Raw genomic sequence first — 26,852 nt, 5'->3', positions numbered from 1 at the left:
GATGTTTTTGTTCTGTTGTCATTTGAACCATCACCCGACACACGTTTTCACTTGCAACAACACCTGGTAAATGTTTTCGATGAATTGTTTAAGGACATAGTCCTGCATTCCTACACGTATGCTGCCCTTCATCCTTATTGAGAACGACTAAAAAGTATGTCAGGAGTGTGGCCGACCACCCCAAACTACCTGTTTGCCAAAATAGTGATAGAGTTTGCCTTGGAACTATAGTTGTTCTAGATTCCCAGCATTAATTAATATCCCTCCTTATGTAAGACATTGAAAAGTTATATTTTACTTTTGGTTACTTCAAAAACCAGGATTTTCAGAGGGATTTTTCATGTTTGGGTCGCGACCCTGTGTTTGCGAACCCCTGGATTAGTGGAATGATGCATCAGAATAAAGATGAACTGTTCTTGAATTTTTGCCTGTGCGTTTTTTAGACGGGTAGGGAGTTGTATTGTTGGTAAGTGGGATTATGCCCAATACTGCTCCTGCTTTTGAACTTAGACTCAGGAGAATCCGAGGGAGGAAGGTGGGGTAGTGTCATGTTCATGACTCCTAGGGGTTAACATTGATTTGTATGGTTTAGTTATCTCCTTAATGAATGTAATAGTACAAGCATAAAGTAATTAATTAGATATGCATTGTTATATGTAATAGATAGACGACGTACACCCATACCATTTTTCCAAATTGAGCTTTTATCATCCAATCTTCAACAAACCTTTATTCTAGAATATGGAGAACACAAATCAATAAAATGTACAATTTTTTTAACTGTCGCTTTGGGCAAGTTTAGTTCAAGTACAAAACGGATGCAGATGGGCTTTGCATTTTGAGATGCATTCTAGTTGAAGATTATTGTCATTGATTCGGCGGAATGATTGTTGTCACGATGTTACTGTACTTGTAAAATAAGAGGTCTTTATTATGGTGCAGCCTATAGGCATAGGGCAAAGCCATCTAGAATAGAATTTGTCTTTCCGTATGTCCTCTCAAACGTACACCAATCAGAGCTGAGGATCTGGTCACATGACAGGGTGATGTGCTTGCGTCTGATGTCATTACGGCGTATAACGGCTGACTCCACACTCTGCCATTTTGATTCCTGTGCCGTTTAGGCCAAACATAACATCGAACCTGACATATACAGTTGTGGCCAAAAATATTGGCACCCTTGCACTTTCCTCAAATAACTCACAATTTTCTCTAAAAATAAGTTGAAATTGACAAAAGTATTTGGTCTCCCCAATTATTTATTTCACTGTTAATATCACAGAACCTTTGCTTTTGATTCAGAATTTAATATATTCTTTTAAATCAGAAAAAAAAATGGCATTGACAAAATTATTGACACCCTCGATTTAATATTTCGTAGCACAGCCTTTGGACAAAATAACTGCGGTCACGCACTTCCTAGAGCCATGAATGAGCTTCCTTCACCTCTCTACTGGCAGTTTGGCCCACTCTTCTTGCGCAAACTGCTCCAGTTCTCCCAGATATGAAGGGTGCCTTCTCCCAACTGCTGTTTTCAGATCTCCCCACAGGTGTTCAATGGGATTTAGATCTGGACTCATTGCTGGCCACTACAGAACAGTCCAGCGTTTTGTCTCGAACCATTCCTGGGTGCTTTTTGAAGTGTGTTTGGGGTCATTGTCCTGCTGCAAGACCCATGACCTTCGACAGCGACCCAGATTTTTGACACTAGGTTGAACATTGCACTCCAAAATGCCTTCTTAATCTCCTGATTTTATGATGCCATGCACACATTCAAGGCACCCAGTGCCAGAAGCAGCACAGCAACCCCAAAACATCACTGAACCTCCTCCATGTTTGACTGCAGGGAAGGTGTTCTTTTCTTTGAAGGTTTCATTTTGTTTTCCATAAACATAGAGATGATGTGCTTTACCAAAAAACTCTAATTTGGTCTCATCTGTTCACAGGACATTCTCCCAGAAGGATTTTGGCTTGTTCAGGTGTGTTTTGGTAAATTCCAGTCAGGCTTTCTTACGTCTCTCTCTCAGCAGAGGGGTCCTCCTGGGTGTCCTTCCATAGAACCCCCATTCATTGAGTTGGCGACGGATGGTGCGAGTTGAAACTGTCGTACCTTGTGTCTGAAGGTCAGCTTGAATCTGTTTGACAGTTGATCAAGGTGCTTTTTCCACCTTTCGAATCCTTCCCTGCAATCTTCGATCAAGTTTTATCTTGTGAACACATCCAGGGAGGTTAACTACAGTGCCATGGGCCTTAAACTTCCTGATAACATTGCATATGGTGGACACAGGAACATCAAGGTCATCAAGGAGGGAGAGGGGTTGCCCTCCAAAATGGGTATTTTTACCCTCGCCTGAGGAGAGGGTATTGCATTTCAGTCCGTTTGTTTGTTTGTCCGCACACAATAAATATGATTTTCTCTGCAACTGTTGGTCCGAATGACAGGAAATTTTCACCATAGGTGCAACTCCACCTGTATAATTTTTCAATGATAATTATGACATCATAGGTCACATGGTATGGGCACTATCTTTGAAAAAACGAAAAACTTTGCACCTCTATATCTCCAAAGGCGCTGCATAGCAAAAATTGAGACATCCCTCATTGTAAATAACTCTCCCTGGGGAATAAAATATGTTTATGATGATGTCATAGATGCCTCCATTATGATGTCATAACTCGACAAGCACAACACTTCATCCGATAAAGATGAAATTTCTTGAGCGGCATCTAGGGATAAATTGGTGGAGAAAAAGAAAGAATGATGACGTCATCAGTCACGTGGTGCACCCGCCATCTTGGAAAAACCAAAAATATTTGCACCTATGTATCTCCGAAAGCGCTTCATAGAAAAAATTTAGACGTGGCTCATTGTAAAGGACTCTCCATGTGGAATAACATATGTTAATGATATCATAGGTGCCTCCATTATGATGTCATATTTTGACAATTACAAACCTTCATCTGATCAAGATGAAATTTCTTGAGCATAATCTAGGAATAAATTAATTTAGAAAAAAAAATGACGTCATCGATCACGTGGTTCGGCCGCCATATTTGTTTTAACACAAAAGCCTTAAAAAACCACTGAAAACACGGCCTGGCGAGGGTCTGCAATCTCTGATTGCTCTTTCTAGTTTTGTTTGTTTGTTTAAAGTCTTATGATTATGTTGGTATGATCTACATGCTGCCCTGTCTTCTAGCAACCATTGAAATTGGTTTAAAATAATTTTCGTCAGTGCAGTATACTGTTTATTCTACCAGGTGAGCGCCAGGGGTATTTCCCCTATGTTTTATTTTTAAAGATACTCAGCGTGCCTCCCGACACTTCACTATCAGATTTAATCAAAAGACAGCATGTTGCACTTCACAAACATATTGCATATCTATCTGCAAGTGTCAATGAGGATGGGAAATAAAGTAAAACACATGAAAAATGATTTTTTTATAACACGTTGGCTATGGTTGTTGTTGTATAGCCCCGGATGGTTCTCTCGAACAAGCCCCAGCACGGAGAAGGTCAATAGATCTCAGAGAGAGAGAGAGAGAGAGGGAAGGACAGGGAGGGAGAGGAATGGAATAAGGGAGGGAGAGAGAGGAGATAAATACCTTTTGGTAGACACGGGTGGATCCAGGAATTTTAAGATGTGGGTGCACCAAGTCATAGTGCCTTATGGAGGGTTTGGGGGTTCTCCCCCAGTAAATTTTTAAAACCTGATCATCAGAAACGGCATTTCCTACGTTCTTGGAAGTTGGAAGTTTTTGCTGTTCCTTGCATTCTTTACTGACCCAACAGTTCAGCAGATTCGTGATTACTAATGGACCAAAGTGGCGAACTGGTGAGTTGACTTGTCAAGCGGAATCCTTAGTTAAAACAAGAATGACCACACTGTGGTCACATGACAACCTGCGACAAAATCCTGTAACGGGCTGATTGGGAAAAGTACATTCAAAATACTTAAGATGAACAGCCCGATTGGGAAACACCCATTTAATGTGCGATTAAAAGATTAACTCGACACCTCTCACCACGTCAGCCTCCGCCACGGTTATATCAGAATGAGCCGATTCGTCACACAGTCACGGCTCCTCGAGCCATTTGACCACGCAGAAGTTAAACCTGATAAAGTGATTTTTCCCTGAAACTTCCGGGGAGTAATCGTCGAACGATCTCTTGTTATTATCTGTCACGGATTTCAAAAATAACATTTACCCGAGGGAGAGCTATAATGATCTTTTAGTGTGCGATCCACAGATGCTTCGAGTACTTGACTGTGCCCAAAAAGGGGACTCCTTGTGTTTCAGAGAAGTAAAGTCGTCCTGGTTTTAAGAATGTTTTATTTATAATTCAGTGATTCTACACTCCATCTGTGGAAATATTCACATTTGCTATTTAATCAACGTTTGTTTCCACTTCTACCTCTTCTATTGCCTAGCAGCCGTGTTCCACTTAAGGGAGATCACATGAAGGATTGATGTAAGAAAGAATGAGGGAGAGAAGGAAGACAGTCGCTGAGGACTTTGGTTTGCTGGTGAAAGCACCAGCTTTTTGTTAGGAATTGTCAAGTTTTCTATTTCTTTATCACTAAATGTGACATGCTATGATAATTTTTATTAATGCTTTTATGTACGTCCGCAGGTTTGTCGTTTGGAGAGAGCAAGGGTACGAATGCCGGAGGGCAACTTTGGATTCAACCACCAGTTTGTCCTCGCATTTCATTCCTCCAAACATCTCTACGTTTTGTTTTCCCGAAATGTCCAGAAAAATGGCAAACATCGTCGGGGTTCATTCCTCGGCCGTTTGTGCTTGTCCGATGTCGAAGTTTACTACTCGTACGTGGAGGTCCCTTTGTCCTGTGGATCGATGGACGTGGTTCGTGTCGGTGCCGTGTCGGCCGCAGGTCGGTCCCTTGATGACCATTCAGACTCTAACCAGGAGGTTATTTTTGTGGCTTTTGGGAGAGACGATGATAAAGATGGCGATACTTCGCTCTGTGCCTTCACGCTTGATGACATTAACCGAAAGATCAAGGAAACGTACAAAGCCTGCTACACGGGTGGAGATGGCGCCACAGCGGCCTACGGTAGTCAAATTCAATGCAATGATAATGTGAGTTGCTTTGTGAGCAGTTTTCTCCTTTGTCTGCACTTGTCCACCTGTTCCACAATCTATCTCATTAGCAGTGCAATAATCTCTCACCCTCCACCATCTTGTGCTTGCATAGGCCTCAACATCTTGTGCTGGCAATATATTGTCATTCTGATCAGCATCATTCATCCTTCCAATCACAAATTAATACTATGGTATTAATGTATCAAAATATAAAGTTAAATCACGATTGTATTGAGATGTTATCGAACCAGCGAACCATCATCATCTGTTCACTTCCGGATTTGGGAGCAATATCCGTGTCGATCGCATTTCAAAATCATAAGTGTATTGAGGGATTTCTGAAACCTCAATCTACCTTACGACACCCGCTGGGACCCCAAAACATTCCACAGAGGGTTATTATATTTCCTTTTAGTAAAATATGCAACTGTAATGGTTACTCAACGTGTCTTCCTGTCATGTGACCAGATCATCAGCTCTGATTGGTGTAGGTTTGTGGGGACATACGGACAGCCAAATGCTGTTCTAGACGGCATTGCCTTATGGACTGCACCATAAAAACTAATAATGTCAAGACTTTTCTCAAGACAAAAACTACTAGTTCATCCCATCACAGCAATTTTTTGTGGTCTTATCATTATTACACATTATTTGATGTATAGTCAGGTTCACTATGTTAACAAATGTAATTTCGTTCAAAATTTTGGGAGATTAGCAAACCCGTACATTTTTGGAATCATCAGAGCATGGAGAATCGAAAATCAATGCTGGCATATGCACAGACACCTGCATGGCCGCCATTTTGGATTTTCAAAATGGCCGCCATAAAATACATATTTTGCGCTATCTCGGCTTCTAGTCAACCCAGAAACTGAATTAACTATGCTAATCCTATGTTTTTTGGGTCAAGGAATCCAATAAAGGCCTCAAAATAGTGCTCGGGATTATAGAAAAGCAAAAAAACAAAGGTGATTGAAAAGCATTGTCTATATATTTGTGATATAACTGTATTACATAATACATGATATTGCAAGTCCTTTGAAGTTATAGGTATGGGTTTATAGAGCAAGAAAGCAGCCTTGTTAGTATCAGATTGAACTATAACTCCTATACACAGGATCTACTAGGTCTATACCGTTCAGGAATATGCTTTTACAGATCTTCATCACTATCCTGAGTGTCATTTTCGGCATTACAGTCCACGTCATTTTCGCAGTCACTTCCATACAAAGGTCTGTGCAAGCCAAGTTGTGTCTCAAGTTGCAAGCCAAGTCAAGATAAGTGTTAGTTCAGTTAGAAAGATAAACAGAACTGCTGCCAAGATACATATTTCCTGAAAATGAATCACGTGTTAGAATAATTAGGAGTCTAGCTATACTACAAGTGGATTCCTTGTCTCTGGAAACATGGAATATGCATATTCAATGAAAAGTTTATGGGTCGGAAGATGTGAGCGGAATATTTTTTGTATCACTAACATCTGGAAAGTCCTAAAAGTGAAGCAAGTGTGAGGATTAGAAGTCTAATGATCCCACCAATGGTTCTCTTGACCCAGAAAACATAGGATTAGCATATCTAAATAAGATTATAGGTTGACTGGAAGCCAAGATAGCGCAAGTTATGTATTTCATGGCGGCCATTTTGAAAATCCAAAATGGCGGCCATGCAGGTGTCTACGCAAATGCCAACATTAATTTTTGGATTCCTGATGCTCTGAATATTCCAAAAATGTATAGTTTTGCTAATCTCCAAAAAATTTGAACGAAAAAACATAGTGAACCTGACTAGTAGTTACAATACAAACGATACCAGCACTCGGTAGAGAGCATACATCCACCATGGTGAACAGTTTACATTTTGTATCCTACTGATAGGCCAGATCTGGATCCTCCAGACCCTAACCAAAATCGAATTGGCTTGTTCTTATCAAACCCCCAACCTGTCCACTAAGTTTAATCGGAATCAGTCCATAACTTTTTGAGATATCGTGTTGTACATCTTCTTTTTTTTTTCTTTTTTTTTGTATACAAGATCGAGGCTCGTGAAAGAGCGAACATTAATCACACAGAAAGACAAACCGATACATAAAACATATAACATGGGGAGCGGTAGACAAGATGAGGAGAGAGGGGGAGGAACACAAACAACATCTGAGAGCAGGGATTTACACCTTATCTCTTAATGGTGAAGAATAACATTTTAAAATTCCAGTGTCTAGATCTGAATCTTCAACAAAATATAATCAATTCGTCTTTGTCACACAACCAACCTCCAAATTTTGTCCAAATCCATCCATAACTTTTTGAGATATCATGTTCACAGGTAAACAAACAGATGTGAAAGTATAGTCTCCGTCCATCAATTGTCAATCAATCCATCAATTGGTGGAGGTAAAAATCAGGGTTGTTTAATTGTCATATCCTGTGAATGTAGTTTACCCGACTGTGGGTAAAACCCTCGATTATAATGTAACGCATCACTTCCGACCCCTTCATATCTACACCTGACCCCAAGATTGGAGAGAGGTCGGTGACTGATTGGCCATGCGGATCGTCGCACTTGCCACAGCAGATCACCGGCTTGAAAGCTTTCACTGCAAAACCTCTGCTGACTCTCCCTGGCACGACCGTCACTGCATTCATTGTGGCTCAAGAACATGGGGAAAACGTGGCTTTCCTGGGCAGCCGAGCTGGACACTTACTCAAGGTGCCTCGAGTAAAGAACACAGTGTTCGTGTGGGTTTGGGTGCAAGTTAAAGCGTCAAATTATGGGAAAATTGTATGGTGCAACACTATACCTGGATTTATTGTGGTGGGTGTGCTAAACGGGTTCGGATAGAGGTCTCGGACCCTTGTATTCCAAAGCCATGTGCAGTTTGTCATTAAGCTTCCTGTTTAACCAATCGTGTGTGTGTGTGTGTGTGTGTGTGTGTGTGTGTGTGTGTGTGTGTGTGTGTGTGTGTGTGTGTGTGTGTGTGTGTGTGTGTGTGTGTGTGTGTGTGTGTCTGCCAGGGCCGTAACGTTTTTTCCATTTGAGTTTTGTCATCAAATTTTCAACAAAGCTTATGATAATACGAGAAGGCAAATTAATTATTTTGTCAAAAGGTCAAAAGGTTCAAGGTCAGCGTCACATAAAATCATCAATTTTCATCCGATTGACCTGAAATTTTAAGAATATCCCTATTGGGACAAATGAATTGGTTCACCAATCAAAAGCTCCAATCCGATTGTTTTATCGATGAAAAAGGCAAAGGTCAAGGTTGCATAAAATCACCAATTTTCATCTGATTGGCCTGAAATTTCATGAATTTGCATATTGGATCACTGCATTGGTTCACCAATTAAAAGCTACAAGCCGATTGTTTTTTGTTTTTTTTAGATCTAAAGCTCAAAGGTCGAGGCTGCATAAAATCATCAATTTTCATTTTGTATTTTTTATAACTGTTTTTGTTATTTTGCGCATACAGAAGAAGAAGAGGACGTCTGAATACAAACAGACGTGGACGGACGCTGCATTTTCAGATGCTTTCTAGTTGTTTTTGCATTATTTAAATTTACCAAAATCTATTTTTTTTAACTAAAATTCCCTTTTTTCTCATATCATCGACATCATGGCCGGTTAAATTTTCGTGTTGATTATTATGAGGGTTCCAAACTGACAGGTGCCAAAGCCTATTGTTCTTGTTGGGATTATTATTCTCGTTCCACTGATTTTGGTGAAACGACTTGAAAAGACTCTAACAGCTGGCTATGCCAATCCAATCTGCGCATGCTTATAGCGCACTCATGGAACTTGATCATAACAGATTTTGTTTTTTAATTTTGTCCTTTATTGGTGGCCATATTGGATTTTGTCGCAAGCATAAAACGATCTTTTCCAGAACTATTCAACTGGTCGCCTTGGCATTTGGCAGACAGCTTAAGCAGCCCGGGGCAATATTAATTGGAGTTTTTGTAGGGATCTTTTGAAGATTTTGCTCTAAAAACTCTGGAAGCTGGTCACATGTTAAAATGCTTGCATGAGCACTGTTCGGTCGCAATGGTCGCATGAGTTTTTTTGTTTGTTTTTTTTGTATGCAGAATCGAGGCTCGTGAAAGAGCTAACATTTATCACACAAAAAATCAAACAGACACACAAAGTATATAATAAGGGGAGCAGCAGACAAGATGGGGAGAGAAGGGGAAGCACAAACAAACACAACATTTGAGAGCAGGGACATCGTGAGATCTGTGGGAGGGAGAGGGCTTGGGTGGAGGAGGCGTGGGAAAGGGGGGGGGGGGGGCGGGTGGGAGAAGTACAAAACACAAGGACACTGCAAGGACTTCCAGGAAAGAAGTCGGTATTTCAAAAACGTGGATCTGGGTGAAATTAGCGGGGGTAGAAAAGATCAAGGTTTTGGATGGGGGAAGATAAGAGATGGTGGTGAACAGCTTTTTGAAAGACCTGGAGGGTGGAGTGGGATTGAAGAGAGTGAGGGAGTTTGTTCCAGAGGCGGGAGAAAAGAGGAATGAAAGAGTGAAGGTGAGCAGAGAGTCTTGATTTTGGCAATTTAACCATAAGAGGGTTGCTAGCAGATCTTGTGCGACCTGTAGGAATATTTGGGGGACAGAGCCCAGAGAGAGCTGGGGGGGGGGGGGGGCAAGAGAGAGAAGGTGGCAAGAGAAGTCAAAAGGAATAGGGAATGAAATATCATAAATGGTAATTGATCTGCCATGAGAGAAAGAGGGGCTGACGTTTCGGGCCTTACCCTCCGTCGGAGCAAACGGGAAAAGCGTATTGACGCATGGCCCCGATGCAGGGATCCCAGGTTCAAATCTCATATACCATACTGTTTATTTGTCCATTATCTACTCATGTACCTGTTCGTCACGCATGATACCCCCAACCCACCCCACTGTTACATGCTTAGACGGGTTGTGATAACGTGTGCTCTTTCACCGGAATAGGGAAGAAGACACCATGGGACATCTGGAATGTGTTTTTCCCTGTTTACGGTGGATTTGGGCTCCATTTTCCCAGTAAACATATGAATGCGGCTCCATGTGGGGGGAGTCCCGTTCGAATCTGACCTCTTGGAAGCCGACAGCACTGCTCGCAGTTATAGTTATTATTATTATTATTATTATTATTATTATTATTATTATTATTATTATTATTATTGTTATCACTGCCAGCAGTTGTAAAGTGGCAGTTCTAGTTATTATTATTATTGTTATTATTATTGTTGCCTTGTAGTAATGGTTCAAAAGTATCAACATAAATAAATTTATACTCTCTTCCCCCCTCTGTCCATTACCTCTGTAGGTGGCACTCAGTCCTAAACACGACTACCCCGTCTATGAGAACATCACTCTGCCAGGCGTTCCTGGTCATGTAAACAAAGACTCTGGCATTGATCCCTCTGGAGAACATTTGTATATATTGAAAGATCTGCAGGTTAGGGTGACCTTCCTTTATAAAGCATGTTGGATGTGTTCTGCTTAAATGATTTGGGGTTAATTACCCTCGCCAGAGGAGAGGGTATTGCATTTGCGTCAGTTTGTCTGTTTGTCCGCACATCATATGCCAACATGGACTACAATTTGTACACGTTATCTTTTTTCAGCCGAGTACCTCTATAAAGTATGTTCAATTAGAATGTGAGTGCGTCTATAAAATACGTACTATAAAATCACACAAAATTCTGGGTGAGGATATGCAATCTTTGATTGCTCTTTCTAGTTCTTCATGCAGAAGTTACAACTTGTTCTTGTCACCCAAGCTTCAGCCCAATAAACTCGACACACAATGTCGCTGCGCATAACGTGGTGCAGCATCCCGTCCTACACTGCACCCATATGCACCCCATATGCACAGCGCCCCTTCATGTGCATCCCTTCGGAAAGCATACCTTCCCACATCATTTTCCAAAGACCTACTACTACTTCACTACACAAAGCATCCTTATGCACATTACTACTACTACTACTACTACTACTACTACTACTGCTGCCCCCCCCCCCCTCTCCTCCTCTTGCGGGGTCGTTTTTGGCCCAAGTCTTTCAAGAACAGGGTAGTCAGGCCTGAAATTTGACTGGCGGTGGTTTGGGTAGGAAATTGTTTTTTTGTCCAGGGTACCAGTGGTGACTCACCTCCTCTTCACAAATGATATATCACCTAACCTTGTACCACTGTGTCAGACTCCTTTCCAATGAACTCTCCAGGAAATTCCCTTTTTCACAGAATGTCATGATTTATTTTGGGTTTGATTCCCGATCCGACTGTAGACAGTCATCCTGGTTCTATTCAAGCAGGGCATTGTATCAATGATTGTGCTGTCCTTCTGATGGGATGTTAAGCCAGGTGTCCTGTCTACCTGCATTTGTTGGTGGACGCTAAAGATCCAACAGTGGCTTCTGTGAAGAGTAGGCTATTGTGTGCCGGCACCCTGAATAAAATACAAGATCCTGCCCTCACCCATAGGGGACACTGCATCAGCATGAGTATTGCCACGTGCCTAAAATTGAGGCAACCAGCAGCCAGTTGCTGCAAATTAAATTAAAGGAGAAATGAGAATGAATAATCCATTCGTTATGTGAATAATGCAAGACTGTAAAATGCGTTCTGGCCTTTATTCCTTCTAGTCATCTCTATTTCTTCTGCTGTCTTTACTGGTACAAGTAATACAAAAAAAAATTGATTGTAAAAAGGTGTAGGGATGGGTATGCCAAAAGGTATGTAAACAAGGTAAGGATGGTCACAATAAATTATCATGTGGAACCATCCATTCATCTTTCTTTGAATAATGGTCGTGCCTGGAAATGACGCGATACATCTCTCCCGATTTGGGTTCACAATCACCACACCACTAGCTGAATCGTGTGTGTGTGTGTGTGTGTGTGTGTGTGTGTGTGTGTGTGTGTGTGTGTGTGTGTGTGTGTGTGTGTGTGTGTTTTATCTGTTTAATATTTCACTGGTCTAATTCATACAAGGACACAATCATCATACGCTATCATTGCAAATGGATACAGGGATGGACAGGGGACAATCATTATTTAAATAAAGATGCCGAATTGATTTCATGCGATCATTTTAATGTGACCATCCCGACATTGTTTACATTCAAGGGGTGTGAATACTTTCTGAAGGTACTGTATGCTGATGATATCACTCTGTTGGCAGCAAGTAAAGAGGCCTTCATGGAACTGCTGCAGACAGTGAATAAGGAACGTGAAAAGCTGATCATTTTAAAACCTAGAGACTAAAATCTTGTCAACTGAGAAGATCCATGTGTTCAAATTGGGAGAAGATCAAGTGGAAATAGTGGAAAGTTTCACCTTACCGGGTTCTTCAAGATTGAAGTGAGTCGAGAATGTAGAAGAGAAAATAATAGACGGCTAGTGTTCGGGGAAAACAGCATCGTCAGGATTGATAAATATCTGGAAAGACAACGATGTGACAAAACAAACCAAGAGGAGTGTTACGTGCTCCTCCCCAAACCCCGGTCACGGTGTACCTCCGAACCCCGAGAGGAGTCACGGCAGAAAGATGTGTTATTCTGTATGTCAAAGATCAATGGTGAAACCACACCAATTGTTACCAACAAACAAGTATTGTATTAAGATCACACAAGAATAACAGTACAAAAAACAATAGTAATCAATTGTACAACCAATATATATTTCCTATGATGGTACCATCAGGTTCGTACAATGTAACTCACTGTGCTCCAAGTGAGCGAAAAAAGAACATTCCCAATGTCTCTATCCCGGCATCAAGCCAAAGTCGATCCACGCTCCGTGATCGTCAGAACGATGTCGTATCGAGACCAGAATCCCGTTGGGTTGACAGTCACACTGCCAAAGATGGGTGAAAGTGTCCTCAAGAGGTGACTGGGAAAACACACCTTCGGGTATGGACGTTCAACGGCTCCCAATCGACGAACCGCAAATTAACCTTCGGGTATGGACGTTCAACGGCTCACAGACGGCGAACTGCAAATTCCCACTCGAAATCCACGTTACACACACACACACACACACCAGATTAACGTCTGGATGGTTGTGAAAATGGTTGAAGCGAGGTGAACAGCCTGGAGCGATCCAAAATCGGTGCGAGGCAAAATGGCCAACGGCCCGTACTCGAGACGTAACGGCACTCAAATGATTCTCTTCGGAATCAACCGCAAAACCTGACACGCAGGTTTATCTGTCACAGCGATAACAACTCTGCCGCAGGAATCCCTTTCCCAGGAAACCCCAAAGTTCGCTAGTGACCCCCGTTCACTAGCGTTTGCTCAAAACCTCAACGCAGCTCGGTTTCTTGTCCACCTCACTCGCTCCACCTCTTTCCTCTTCTTCCTCTTCGTCTTCGTCCGGTTCCAGTTTCTTTTAAAACATTAACTTTTTTTACCTTTTGAAAATAGTAATCTCTATTTCACTTAAGCGACAACAATAATAGTACATGCAACCAAAAATGTTTACAGTGGATGAGAACCACAACAACGGAAGTGACGAATCCATAACAAGGAGGTTGATGAATGCTCCGGTATTTCTAGTTGAAATATATGGATGCGAGTCTTGGAGAGTGAAAAAGTAAGGAAGGTGATTGACAGTTTTGAAATGTGTTTTTTTGGGGAGGTGGGTTGCATTCAATATGAAGACCTATAAAAGAGGGCGGAGCCAGAGGGGGGAAAAGGCAAAGTAGTGAAAGTGGGGCAGCAGTTTAACACAAGCAAGGGAATGACGAAAGAGAAAGAGAGAGAAGCGAAAGAGACACAGTAACTGTAAGGTAGAGTTACGTTGGGATAACGAGGGTGGAAAAGATGGAAAGTCGGCATGAGGAAAGGAAATAAATGTTTAAGTTTCTATTGGCTGCAAGAAGGACAAACAAATCAGTGTTTGAAGAAGTTAGACCACCATGTGCATTAAAAGTGCTGATGTTAAAACAGAAACTGTCATAGCTTGGACACATCATGCATGTGGAAAACAAAATTCTGGAGAACTCAACCATGTTAGGTATCTTTGAGGGAAGAAGAAGAAGAGGTAAACCTTGTACGCGCTGGATGGATGGGGTAAACACTGCAACCAAGCTGTCTCTGCCAGAGGTTCTGGAAGTAGTGCAGGATCGGGATGTTTGGAGAAATCTGATCGTGAATGTCACCAGAAGTCAAACATGACTTGATGGAACCAGACGATGACTATCTGTACAATTTAAGATGCACGTAATAATCCACCGTTAACCACACATCTTTAAAAGTGGTCTTCGATCTGCTGTCGCGACTGTCGGACTGTACGTAATATTACACCGTTAACTACACCCCGGTTTAGGTGTGATTGGCGCTCGGGCACAGTGCCGCCCCCACCAGGCTGATTGACAGGTGTTGGCCTGTCCACCCTTCGTTTCCCTTCATTTACCACTCTGTGTGGTTATGCACTCATGCCTACTTTTTATGGAATTCTTTCAAGTTATATAAATTTGAATAGTCATAGACCTTTCCTCCACTTTGTGGAATCCTCCAGCTTTAAGGGCTTAAAATGGACTTTTTTTACTCAACCTCTAGATCTCCCATTTTTGTGTTGTTCATCATGAAGACCAAGTGTAATTGCATTGTTCAAAGCTGGTACTGATCATATATACATGTAAATCTGCTTTACCATTGAATCCTGCTCTCTTTGAGTGGTAGTCTGTCTTTGCTCATGCCATGTGGTGGTCTTTCTGTGGTCGACGCAATGGCTGTCACTAAAGAGCCCGTGCTTGTTTGTGACAGGTGGTAAAGATTCCCGTAGAAAACTGTGGACATTACAAAACCTGCCTCTTCTGCATTCGGTCTCTCGATCCTTATTGTGGTTGGTGTGTACTACAGCAACGGTATGTCTGTTCTTCTTCTTCTTGTCTTTGTATGCAGCATAAGGGTGCGGGGTGGCACCGTTGGCTGAGGGCATGGCTGCGCCACACGTGGAACATCCTCTGTAGGTTAGGGCAGGAATTTGGGATTTGGCCAGGGTGCCGGTGAAAGCTCAACTACTCTTCGCGAAGGACACCGTGGGATCTTTAACATCCACCAACTAGAGCCAGCAGACAGGACGGCCGTTTAACGTCCATCTGAGGGACGGCAGACACATTGATGAATCGCCCAGTCTGTGAAACACCTGGATGACAGTTTACAGCTGGGGCAGGATTCAAACCCTGGCTATAGACAGTGTAGGGGCAAGTACGCAATACCCCTAGGCCATCTTGCCAGCCCTGGTATGTCTGATTCATCATCACATTGAACATGTAGAGTCCATAGAGCAAATTAAAGGATACAATTCAATGTCAAGGGTGGTGTTACTTTTTAATAAACAATAGTTGTCGGGTTACCTGGACAAACTGAGGTCAAATTGAAAAGTACCATTTTGGCATGAGTGAGATGAAATTTGTCTTTGCTTTTTTTTGTAATGTTTCATTTCGTTCTACCTTGTTGTCTGCCAGTTGTACACGGAAAAGGGAATGCTCAGACAAGGCCAACCATTGGCTGCGAAGCCTCGAGCACACAAACTGCCCATCAGTGTATTCTCTCAAACCAGCATCTCTTAGCTATGTAAGTCTTTGAAGGTGATCGCCTATGTGAACTCATTAGCCAACAGGATATGCCCCTTGATTATAGTTAATTGTAGTTATTAATTTGATGTACAATGGCCTGCAGAGTTGATTATTTGTTGAAGAGATGTGCCAAACTTCTGCCAGTTGGTGGTTTTTCCACTTTCCTTTTTTTTTGTTTCAGTTTGTAAATATCAAAGTGAATTCAAATCTGTGAAGAAAAACTTTGAGGGGTCGTTGGGGGATTCGGGGAGGGAATGGGGTGAATTTATTGTGTTCATGATTACGTAAAAGGTGTGGAGTGGACACCAAACTGAAAGTTTTCTCGTAGCGCGATGTTTGACAATGATTGTCAAGGTAAATAAATTCCACTTTGGTTGTAAAGATATGGCTGTCTGTGTCTTAAACCCCAACCCTTCTTAGCAAAACATTGTGAACCCCCAACCAGTGGTTGTGAACCTAAGCAGTCTACCTGAATTGAGTGATGGTGATGAGCTGACCTGTCGCATTGGGAAGCTCGAGGTAAATGCTTCAAGAACTACAATGACTTCGGTTACCTGTACCGATTCACTCTCGAGCAAGGACCTGCCGAAACTTCCATCTGGATCTGGTACCACTTTACATCCCATTCCTATCAAATGTATACTTTGAATAATAAATATAGCTGGCTTTCGATTTTGATTGCAAAACCTTTTCTCGAACGAATTTAATTTTGTTATTTGATTCCATCGTGCAGCACACTCAGCACATTTGGACTTAGAACAACACCCTCGGCACAGGCAGAAAAGCTCTAGGAGTTCTATGACACCTAATGTTTTCATGTCAATTTCACTGTACCACATCCCAAATTTGCATGATTGATAAAAATAATTTCAGAAGGCCTCGTGAAATCACCCTCCATTAAAGGATCATAGTGTCCCTTTAATTACCAGAAATACAAAAAGGACTTGTCGATCAAATAGCTCACTTAATCAAAAAACACAACAGAGTCAGATGGTCATGACAACTTAATCATCTATATATGTACATATTGTCGTGTCCACCCTGTAGTGAAGACCTCAGGGTGACGGATGGCCGACCGAGCTTTAACCCCGAGGTGTTTACCCAAACAATGGTGGTGTTGACACGCATGGGGGGTAAGGGGGAGGATCCTCCTCTATATTGAGGATAATCCTCTCAGACACAATTACACACAAGGGGATGATAAAATAAGCGTAAAAATGTAGTGTGGTGTGTTTTCCTGCTACTCCGCTCCGGCGTCCATGACCGTCCGGGGTCGTCACAGGTCCCGCGTCCGTGCGTGGAAAAACACGTTGGCACAAAGTCGCGTTCACCGCCAGCCACCGACGCGAAGCGAGCAGGCCCGAGATCCTCCCTGGTCTTTCCTGCTCAGCTGCACCGAGTCCCAATGTTCCTTTCAGGCGCACACGGCACCATGCACAGCCGCCACAAAGCCAGCACCAAGGAGAGGAAAAGATGCGTCCACCTTTCCTGAACCTGAACACGGAGAGCGAAAATGCGACCAGGACAAGAGAGAGAGCAAATAATAAGCGACCGTGACAGGATGAAATGCAGGTCTTGACAGAGACAAATGAGCGACCTGAGAAACAGGGAACGGAGCTTCGCCAAAAGCTGAAGCAAGCAAATGCGCGACCGCTCGCGACGACCACCAGGACAGAAGAGAGAGAAAATGGCGATGATCTGTCTTTTTGTTCCCGGTGCTCGATTATGTGACGATGAGGTCACACGGGCTCCAATTGTGCCGCGCCATCGAATCACTCCAACCAATCGCTCTTCGGGGCGTGGCCTCAGGGCCTTTCTTGATGCCCTTCGAGAAGATTCGAGCTGGGTGGTGTCATAGTAATGTCCGGATCCTGTCGGCGATTATGTGGTTCGCAATTATGTGCTGAGTGCATGGCTGGTCGTGTGTGCTTTATGAGAACAAAGGGGAAACTACAGAGGCAACTACACACTGGGGATTATTCTTAAGCCCTACCTAATTAGCATAGCTCCACCCCTCAAATGGAGACCCATATATGATCTTACCGGACATGCGGGCCTGACTTAAGTACAGGAAGGTTTGCTACACAGCATACGGAGCATGCTAATCTATACAATTCTACCTGGACTAAGGTATTTCATTACCTACCCCCACAAGCTTAACAATATTTTCAAGTGTTTGTGTGTTTGTACTTTATTCTTTCTCAGCTGAACCATAGCTCCCAAAGTCCACAAATTTTGGGTGTTGGTACTTCAGAATCTGGACAAGGCTTTAAGCTACCAGATAGTCATGACGTCTGTTTTGAGGCCACTATAAAGTGTATATTGGAGTATGCGGTCAAGAACTACTGCAGCTGGCTCGCAGGACCAATAACTCCACAGCTTTTCAATATCCAACACTTTCGAAAACCACTGCCGTGAAAAAGCTCACCCAGCCGGGCAGCGCCAGTTATTTCCCCCTCCACCCCAAGTAGCCCCTGCTAGTTCCTAAATAAATAAATAAAAACATTTTATTTTGAAGACAAAATCATTCATTTTTTTTTCAAAACAGAAAGTTATTTTGTGCATACTATGTATAGCAATGACAATATGGATGAAAGTGTTAACAACAGTGAAACATTTGAACAAGATAACAAAATATCACAACAAGATGAGATAAAGATGAACTGATGAAATTTTGGGGTCAAAAGGTCAAAGGTCAAAATCTGTAATAGGTCTATAACTTGAGAATGGCTGAAGTGATAAAATTCAAAGTTGGTACAGGTATGTATAATGTTGTAAAGATTAAGTGATTAGATTTTGGGGTCAAAGGTCAAAGGTCAAATATGTAATAGGCCAATAACTTGAGAACGTCTGAAGTGATCGAATTCAAAGTTGGTACAGGTATGTATAATGATTTAAAGATTAACTGATTAGACTTTGGGGTCAAAGGTCAAAGGCCAAAGGTCAGAGGTCATGTCGGGTAAAAATGTGATAACTTGTTAACAGCTGAGGGGATTTAAATGAAAACTTGGTACAGGTATGTGTAATGATGTAAACATGAACTGATTAAATTTTGGGGTCAAGAGGTCAAAGGTCAGAGGTCATGGCAGGTAAAAATGTGATAACTTCAGAACAGCTGAATGGATTTAAATCAAACTTGGTACAAGTATTATAATGATGTTATAACGTGGGCGGAGGCATATCGGTCGACGTCGTGACGTCGATGAGTGCTGTTCCAGTTTCCACTTTTTCCAGTTCAGTAAATAGCAGGTGACATTTAGAGTGTTGAACATGTAGTCTTCATTCTTCCTGTTGTGTCTTGCAGGTAGTGTAAACATATGGTGGGTATCCAGGAGGTGGTGTAGACGTAGGTGTATGTGGCATTTTTATGATACTACAAAAATAACTATTGCTACAATAAACAAGTGTGTTTATATAATAACACTGTCTACTATATAATCACTTTTTCAGATGACTTACCTTTCATAAAGAGTCATGCAACAAAGACCTGCTTGTTCATATAGGCTCAACAAGCTTGATAAGTAGTGTTGATGCAGGTTTGTACACGTGCACACTACATCTGGTCACTGACTAAAACAAAGGTGTTAATAAAACATGTAAATATGTTTAAATAATAGCACTGCCTACACCATAAACATGTTCTCTATGGTATAATCACTTACCTAACATAAAGGCCAAGGTCGTTCATAGGTTCAATAAGCCTATGATGTTTCAGATGCAGGAGTTGCTCTGCACGTCGCAGGATTCATGCACCTGGTGTGTTGAGGTGTAATTAGTAGGTGTAAGTATCCACAACACCTTGATGTTAGGTTAACACTCAAAAGCATTTGTGAAGAACAGACATCAGGGTTATAATTAAAACATTTAAACTCAGTTCATTAACATGAATGTATCGTCTCTTGAAGGTAAATCTAGAGTTTTTGACATAAGAAATTTCCTACTTTCCACAACATCGTCATCAATCTGACTTTGCTCCAAACAGCATGGAGAGGCGGCACGGACACGGGGAGAATGAAGGGAAGGGAGGAGTGGTGGAGGGATAGATAAGAGGAAGAAACTCCTTGCGGCATGTTTGTCTATGTGTGAAGTTAATAATGTTTTTATTACACGACTTGGGAACCGTTTTGATGATGGGGAAAAAATGGCGGTTTTGATTCAACCAATTAAATAATATTGTGGAAATGTAATACATTTTCGAATATTTTTAGGGACAACAAAAAGTGTTTCTTGGTTTTGGCGAGAAGGGTAAATAAAGGGTCGTTAAGATTCATGAATGGAGGGGATTTCACGAGGCCTCATACAGTAAAATGGATATTAAAATGTTAGGCATGCCAGAACTTCGATATCTTTACTAATACCGCACAAGAACAAGAACGGCACCCTCAGCACACTGGGCCTAGAACAACACCCTCAGCACACTGGGCCTAGAACAGCACCCTCAGCACACTGGGCCTAGAACAGCACCCTCAGCACACTGGGCCTAGAACAGCACCCTCAGCACACTGGGCCTAGAAGAGCACCCTCAGCACACTGGGCCTAGAACAGCACCCTCAGCACACTGGGCCTAGAACAGCACCCTCAGCACACTGGGCCTTGAACAGCACCCTCAGCACACTCGGCCGAGAACAACACCCTCAGCACACTGGGCCTAGAACAGCACCCTCAGCACACTGGGCCTAGAACAGCACCCTCAGCACACTGGGCCTAGAACAGCACCCTCAGCACACTGGGCCTAGAACAGCACCCTCAGCACACTCGGCCTTGAACAGCACCCTCAGCACACTGGGCCTAGAACAGCACCCTCAGCACACTCGGTCTAGAACAGCACCCTCAGCACACTCGGCCTAGAACAACACCCTCAGCACACTGGGCCTAGAACAGCACCCTCAGCACACTCGGCCTTGAACAGCACCCTCAGCACACTCGGCCTTGAACAGCACCCTCAGCACACTGGGCCTAGAACAGCACCCTCAGCACACTCGGTCTAGAACAGCACCCTCAGCACACTCGGCCTAGAACAGCACCCTCAGCACACTGGGCCTAGAACAGCACCCTCAGCACACTGGGCCTAGAACAGCACCCTCAGCACACTCGGTCTAGAACAGCACCCTCAGCACACTCGGCCTAGAACAGCACCCTCAGCACACTCGGCCTTGAACAGCACCCTCAGCACACTCGGCCTTGAACAGCACCCTCAGCACACTGGGCCTAGAACAGCACCCTCAGCACACTCGGTCTAGAACAGCACCCTCAGCACACTCGGCCTAGAACAGCACCCTCAGCACACTGGGCCTAGAACAGCACCCTCAGCACACTGGGCCTAGAACAGCACCCTCAGCACACTCGGTCTAGAACAGCACCCTCAGCACACTCGGCCTAGAACAGCACCCTCAGCACACTGGGCCTAGAACAGCACCCTCAGCACACTCGGTCTAGAACAGCACCCTCAGCACAATGGGCCTAGAACAGCACCCTCAACACACCAGGTCACAAACAGCATGTCCCACAGCATACTGGGTCTTGAACAGCACCCATAGAATGCTGGATCTAGAACAGCACCCACAGCATACTGGGCCTAGAACAGCGCCCACAGCATACTGGGTAAATAACAGCACCCTTCACATACTGGGTCTAGCACAAAACGCTCAGCATACCGGGTCTAGAACATCACCCTCGCCATAGGGGGTCTAATACAGCGCCTCTATAGTACACCAGGTCTATAACAGCAACCTCAAAACACCAGGTCACAAACAGCATGTCCCACAGCATACTGGGTCTCGAACAGCACCTATAGAATGCTGGGCCTAGAACAGTACCCGTGGCATGCGGAGTCTAGAACAGCACCCTCGGCATACCTGGTCTAGAACAGCACCCATAGAATGCTGTGCCTAGAACAGTACCCGTGGCATGCGGAGTCTAGAACAGCACCCTCGGCATACCTGGTCTAAAAACAGCACCCATAGAATGCTGGGCCTAGAACAGTACCCGTGGCATGCGGAGTCGAGAACAGCACCCTCAGCATACCTGGTCTAAAAACAGCACCCATAAAATGCTGGGCCTAGAACAGTACCCGTGGCATGCTGAGTCTAGAACATCACCCTCAGCATACTGGGCCTAGAACAGTACCTTTGGCATGCATGCCAGGCCTATAACAGCACCCTCAATCCACCAGGTCACAAACAGCATGTCCCACAGCATACTGGGTCCAGAACAGCACCCATAGAATGCTGGGGCTAGAACAGCACCCATAGAATGCTGGGGCTAGAACAGCACCCATAGAATGCTGGGTCAGGAACAGCGCCCTCAGCATACTGGGTCCAGAACAGCACTCATAGAATGCTGGGTCTAGAACAGCACCCATAGAATGCTGGGTCAGGAACAGCGCCCTCAGCATACTGGGTCCAGAACAGCGCCCACAGCATACTGGGTCCAGAACAGCACTCATAGAATGCTGGGTCTAGAACAGCACCCATAGAATGCTGGGTCTAGAACAGCACCCTCAGCATATTGGGTCCAGAACAGCACCCATATAATGCTGGGGTAGAACAGCACCCATTGAATGCTGGGTCAGGAACAGCGCCCTCAGCATACTGGGTCCAGAACAGCGCCCACAGCATACTGGGTCCAGAACAGCACTCATAGAATGCTGGGTCTAGAACAGCACCCATAGAATGCTGGGTCCAGAACAGCACCCACAGCATACTGGGTCCAGAACAGCACCCATAGAATGCTGGGTCTAGAACAGCGCCCTCAGCATACAGGGTCCAGGACAGCACCCATAGAATGCTGGGTCTAGAACAGCGCCCTCAGCACACTGGGCCGAGAACAGCACCCATAGAGTGCTGGGTCTAGAACAGCACCCTCAGCATACTGGGTCCAGAACAGCGCCCACAGCATACTGGGTCCAGAACAGCGCCCACAGCATACTGGGTAAATAACAGCAAACTTGACATACCGGGTCTAGCACAAAACCCTCAGCATACCGGGTCTAGAACATCACCCTCGCCATAGGGGGTCTAATACAGTGTCTCTATAGTACACCAGGTCGATAAGATGCAGCAACAATAGAGTACACCAGGTGTATAACAGCACCCCTAGCACACCTGGTGTAGAACAGCAGCTGTAGAGTACACCAGGTGTATAACAGCACCCCGAGCACACCTGGTGTAGAACAGCACCTCTAGAGTACACCAGGTGTATAACAACACCCCTAGCACACCTGGTGTAGAACAGCACCTCTAGAGTACACCAGGTGTATAACAGCACCCCGAGCACACCTGGTGTAGAACAGCAGCTGTAGAGTACACCAGGTGTATAATAGCACCCCTAGCACACCTGGTGTAGAACAGCACCTCTAGAGTACACCAGGTGTATAACAGCACCCCTCGCACACCTGGTGTAAAACAGCACCTCTAGAGTACACCAGGTATATAACAGCACCCCTAGCACACCTGGTCTAGAACAGCACTGTAGAGTACACCAGGTATATAACAGCACCACGAGCACACCTGGTGTAGAACAGCACCTCTAGAGTACACCAGGTGTATAACAGCACCCCTAGCACACCTGGTCTAGAACAGCACCTCTAGAGTACACCAGGTATATAACAGCACCACGAGCACACTTGGTCTAGAACAGCAGCTGTCGAGTACACCAGGTGTATAACAGCACCCCTAGCACACCTGGTCTAGAACAGCAATCCTGGAGCATATTATTGGGTGTTTTGGTAAAATTGTAATCGGTACTCATTTCGCATCATTACTCCCGCAGACCATGTTGACCTGAATGTGACAGTCCTGCTTAGAGGTGTCGCCATTGGCACAGCACCTTTGTCCTACTACAACTGCACGGCATCGGTGGTTTCCAGCGATATAAACCCGTATGTAAACCAGCACGACACAGTCGTACTGTGCTCACACCTTCTTACAGTTACTGCCTCTCTTCATTGTGAGGAAACACCACATCCTTGTGCAGCGGCTTTTCTTGTTCTTTTCATCGTTTTTGCGATTTGTTTCCGAATGTACTCTGGGTACCTCCTCAGCATATACGGAATATTATAGCAATGATGTAACAGGTGGTATGGCTACCTGTCTCCTTTATCCAACGTAATTGTCGCCCCTTCTTAGTTATTGTCTTTTTTGCATTGCAACTCGATTTTCCGACAAGGAAGGAAATCTTGAGGAAATGATTTCCTAATCACAGAATATTTAACTATAACGCCACTCAGTAGAGCGCATATTCCCGCCGTGGGTCAAGTTGGAATAGTACGATTTCACAAAAGTTTGAGGGAGTAGTTCAGTGACAACACAAGACAAGACAACACAAGACAGACACTGCACAGATATATATTTATATATATAGAATGTATAGAAGATAATGTTAAAAGAAAACAAGGCAATTTCACTTACATTTTCGGATTCAGCGTTCAATTCTATATAAGTGAGCGTATTTTGAGGCATGTGTGACTTCAAATAAAATTGTAAGCCAAGAAAAACGTTCGTTTCATTCCTTAGGGTTACAACATGTAAAACTGGGCCAAACGTCAAAACAAAACTCGTTCATTTAAAGTCGTACAAGCTATTATGCGACCACTCATTCTTCTGGGAAGAATCCCGTGCACATGCTTGTCACACTTATAACTCGCCGAAGTCTTTATAAGTTCATCAAATACTGACACCGCGATTAACATTCGCCGAGGTAAATGCTGATATCTCTTCTGAGGTAGAAACAAACAAAAAAAAAAACATTTTAAAAGCATTATACGTATCAAACGATACATTTTATGAAACAGGGAAACCGAATACACACTTTGGTGGTTTTAAAATGACAGAATATGTCTTTATTAGAAAAAATAAAATGAACATTGAAGACGACGCTGCTAACAAAATACACCGCTCTAACGCATAACCACAAGTTTAAACTACATTTACAACAAATATGAAAACTATTTTCATATCACAATGTTAAATATAGAATATATAGAAGATAATGTAAAAAAAAAAATGAGCCCTATCTTCCAATGGTAAACAATCCTTCACAAAATTCCTGGATCCGGAATAATATCCTGAGCTTCACCAAAAACTAATCAATTCTTCCTTATCCCAAGGGCAATCATCCCACCAACTTTCATCCAAATCCGTTCAGAACTTTTCCAGAATTCCAGATATCTTGTTCACAATCACACGAACACACACACACACAGTCACACATGGACGGACACGATCGAATGCATTACCCCTGGCGGGAGTAATAACGCACTATCTGCTTGAGATGGAGCGATGAGGGCACAATCCACCATTATGGAATCCCAACGAGACACCCAGAACCTTCTCGAATAATCACGAGCAAATGTGTTGCCACAAGCCTGGAATGAGGAAGTGTTTTGTCAGGAGTTGCAAAACTACAAATAAATCTTCATGTTGGGGCAAAGAATGTGAAACAGAAATACCTGGATGTAATATGGCATTTTCTATCATCGTGCAGGTGCCGTCACTGTGTGGGAAGACAGTGGAGTTGTAATTGGTGTGTGAAAAGTCACCATTGCACACACCTTGGGACATGCTCGGCTGATGACCAGGTTTGGCTGTTATTTTAAATTTTTTTCTCTTTATCTGATTGTTTAACCTCTTCTTGTCAGACTGTTCCATGGACTATTCCGTTGAGATTTGGTTACAATTTTGCTGTGCAGTGAGTGAAGTATTACTTGGAATGTCTTGGTATTACTTGAAGTATTACTTTTAGCTCTTTCACGAGCCTCGATTCAGTATACAAAAAAAAAAAAATGTCCCTACAAATTGATACATGCTCAGCAATGTTTTCCATTTTGAAGGGAAGTCCAAGAGATCCCAATAAATACCATTTATTGTTTTGCTGATTTATTTTTCTCCTTGTTCTACCTGCTTAAGTTGGTATTTACTGTGCAAATTCTCAGAGTCCTTGATTGCATGATTGTACAGGGGCTGTGTCGATGTGATTGTACAGGGGCTGTGTTGATGTGATTGTACAGGGGCTGTGTCGATGTGATTGTACAGGGGCTGTGTCGATGTGATTGTACAGGGGCTGTGTCGATGTGATTGTACAGGGGCTGTGTCGATGTGATTGTACAGGGGCTGTGTCGATGTGATTGTACAGGGGCTGTGTCGATGTGATTGTACAGGGGCTGTGTCGATGTGATTGTACAGGGGCTGTGTCGATGTGATTGTACAGGGGCTGTGTCGATGTGATTGTACAGGGGCTGTGTCCATGTGATTGTACAGGGGCTGTGTCGATGTGATTGTACAGGGGCTGTGTCGATGTGATTGTACAGGGGCTGTGTCGATGTGATTGTACAGGGGCTGTGTCCATGTGATTGTACAGGGGCTGTGTCGATGTGATTGTACAGGGGCTGTGTCCATGTGATTGTACAGGGGCTGTGTCCATGTGATTGTACAGGGGCTGTGTCCATGTGATTGTACAGGGGCTGTGTCGATGTGATTGTACAGGGCTGTGTTGATGTGATTGTACAGGGGCTGTGTCCATGTGATTGTACAGGGTCTGTGTCCATGTGATTGTACAGGGGCTGTGTCCATGTGATTGTACAGGGGCTGTGTCCATGTGATTGTACAGGGGCTGTGTCGATGTGATTGTACAGGGGCTGTGTTGATGTGATTGTACAGGGGCTGTGTCCATGTGATTGTACAGGGGCTGTGTCGATGTGATTGTACAGGGGCTGTGTCCATGTGATTGTACAGGGGCTGTGTCCATGTGATTGTACAGGGGCTGTGTTGATGTGATTGTACAGGGGCTGTGTCCATGTGATTGTACAGGGGCTGTGTCGATGTGATTGTACAGGGGCTGTGTCGATGTGATTGTACAGGGGCTGTGTCCATGTGATTGTACAGGGGCTGTGTCCATGTGATTGTACAGGGGCTGTGTCCATGTGATTGCACAGGGGCTGTGTCATTACCGCAGTTGTGTTGGTATGTCGCTGCCATGGCTATGTTGGTGTGTGGCTGCCATGGCTATTGGCTATGTTGGTGTGTGGCTGCCATGGCTATGTTGGTGTGTGGCTGCCATGGCTATGTTGGTGTGTGGCTGCCATGGCTATGTTGGTGTGTGGCTGCCATGGCTGTGTTGGTGTGTTGCTGCCATGGCTGTGTTGGTGTGTTGCTGCCATGGCTATGTTGGTGTGTGGCTGCCA

The 26,852-nt window shown here is 43.8% G+C and overlaps 1 protein-coding gene and 1 long non-coding RNA gene across 4 annotated transcripts in view; one reads left to right on the top strand and one right to left on the bottom strand.

Moving 5' to 3' along the window:
• LOC137437884 (plexin-B3) overlaps positions 1-26,852 on the top strand; it is a 143,974-nt gene that overhangs the window by 61,504 nt on the left and 55,618 nt on the right. For all 3 annotated transcript variants that reach the window (XR_013620986.1, XM_068132583.2, XM_078766310.1), the window contains exons 3-10: positions 4,637-5,107; positions 7,625-7,816; positions 10,415-10,546; positions 14,859-14,959; positions 15,563-15,671; positions 16,094-16,280; positions 23,444-23,552; positions 25,157-25,250. Coding sequence is in view for 2 of the 3 variants with exons in the window: in XM_068132583.2 (XP_067988684.2) it covers positions 4,637-5,107; positions 7,625-7,816; positions 10,415-10,546; positions 14,859-14,959; positions 15,563-15,671; positions 16,094-16,280; positions 23,444-23,552; positions 25,157-25,250 (1,395 nt within the window). In the remaining variant the exon portion in view is untranslated. The remainder of the gene's footprint in view (positions 1-4,636; positions 5,108-7,624; positions 7,817-10,414; positions 10,547-14,858; positions 14,960-15,562; positions 15,672-16,093; positions 16,281-23,443; positions 23,553-25,156; positions 25,251-26,852) is intronic.
• Positions 1,245-24,195, bottom strand: LOC137437886 (uncharacterized). Its single transcript, XR_010986612.2, has 5 exons — positions 24,082-24,195; positions 19,336-19,426; positions 19,133-19,243; positions 12,432-12,528; positions 1,245-2,727 (listed from the first exon to the last, which is right to left on the bottom strand). It is a non-coding gene; the product is annotated as an uncharacterized LOC137437886 (long non-coding RNA).

The sequence above is a fragment of the Myxine glutinosa genome, chromosome 12, assembly GCF_964187855.1.
Source record: "Myxine glutinosa chromosome 12, kmMyxGlut1.1, whole genome shotgun sequence".
Lineage (NCBI taxonomy): Eukaryota > Metazoa > Chordata > Myxini > Myxiniformes > Myxinidae > Myxine > Myxine glutinosa.
The sequence above is the reverse complement of the archived record's forward strand: the minus strand, read 5'-3'. Positions and strand labels throughout refer to the sequence as shown.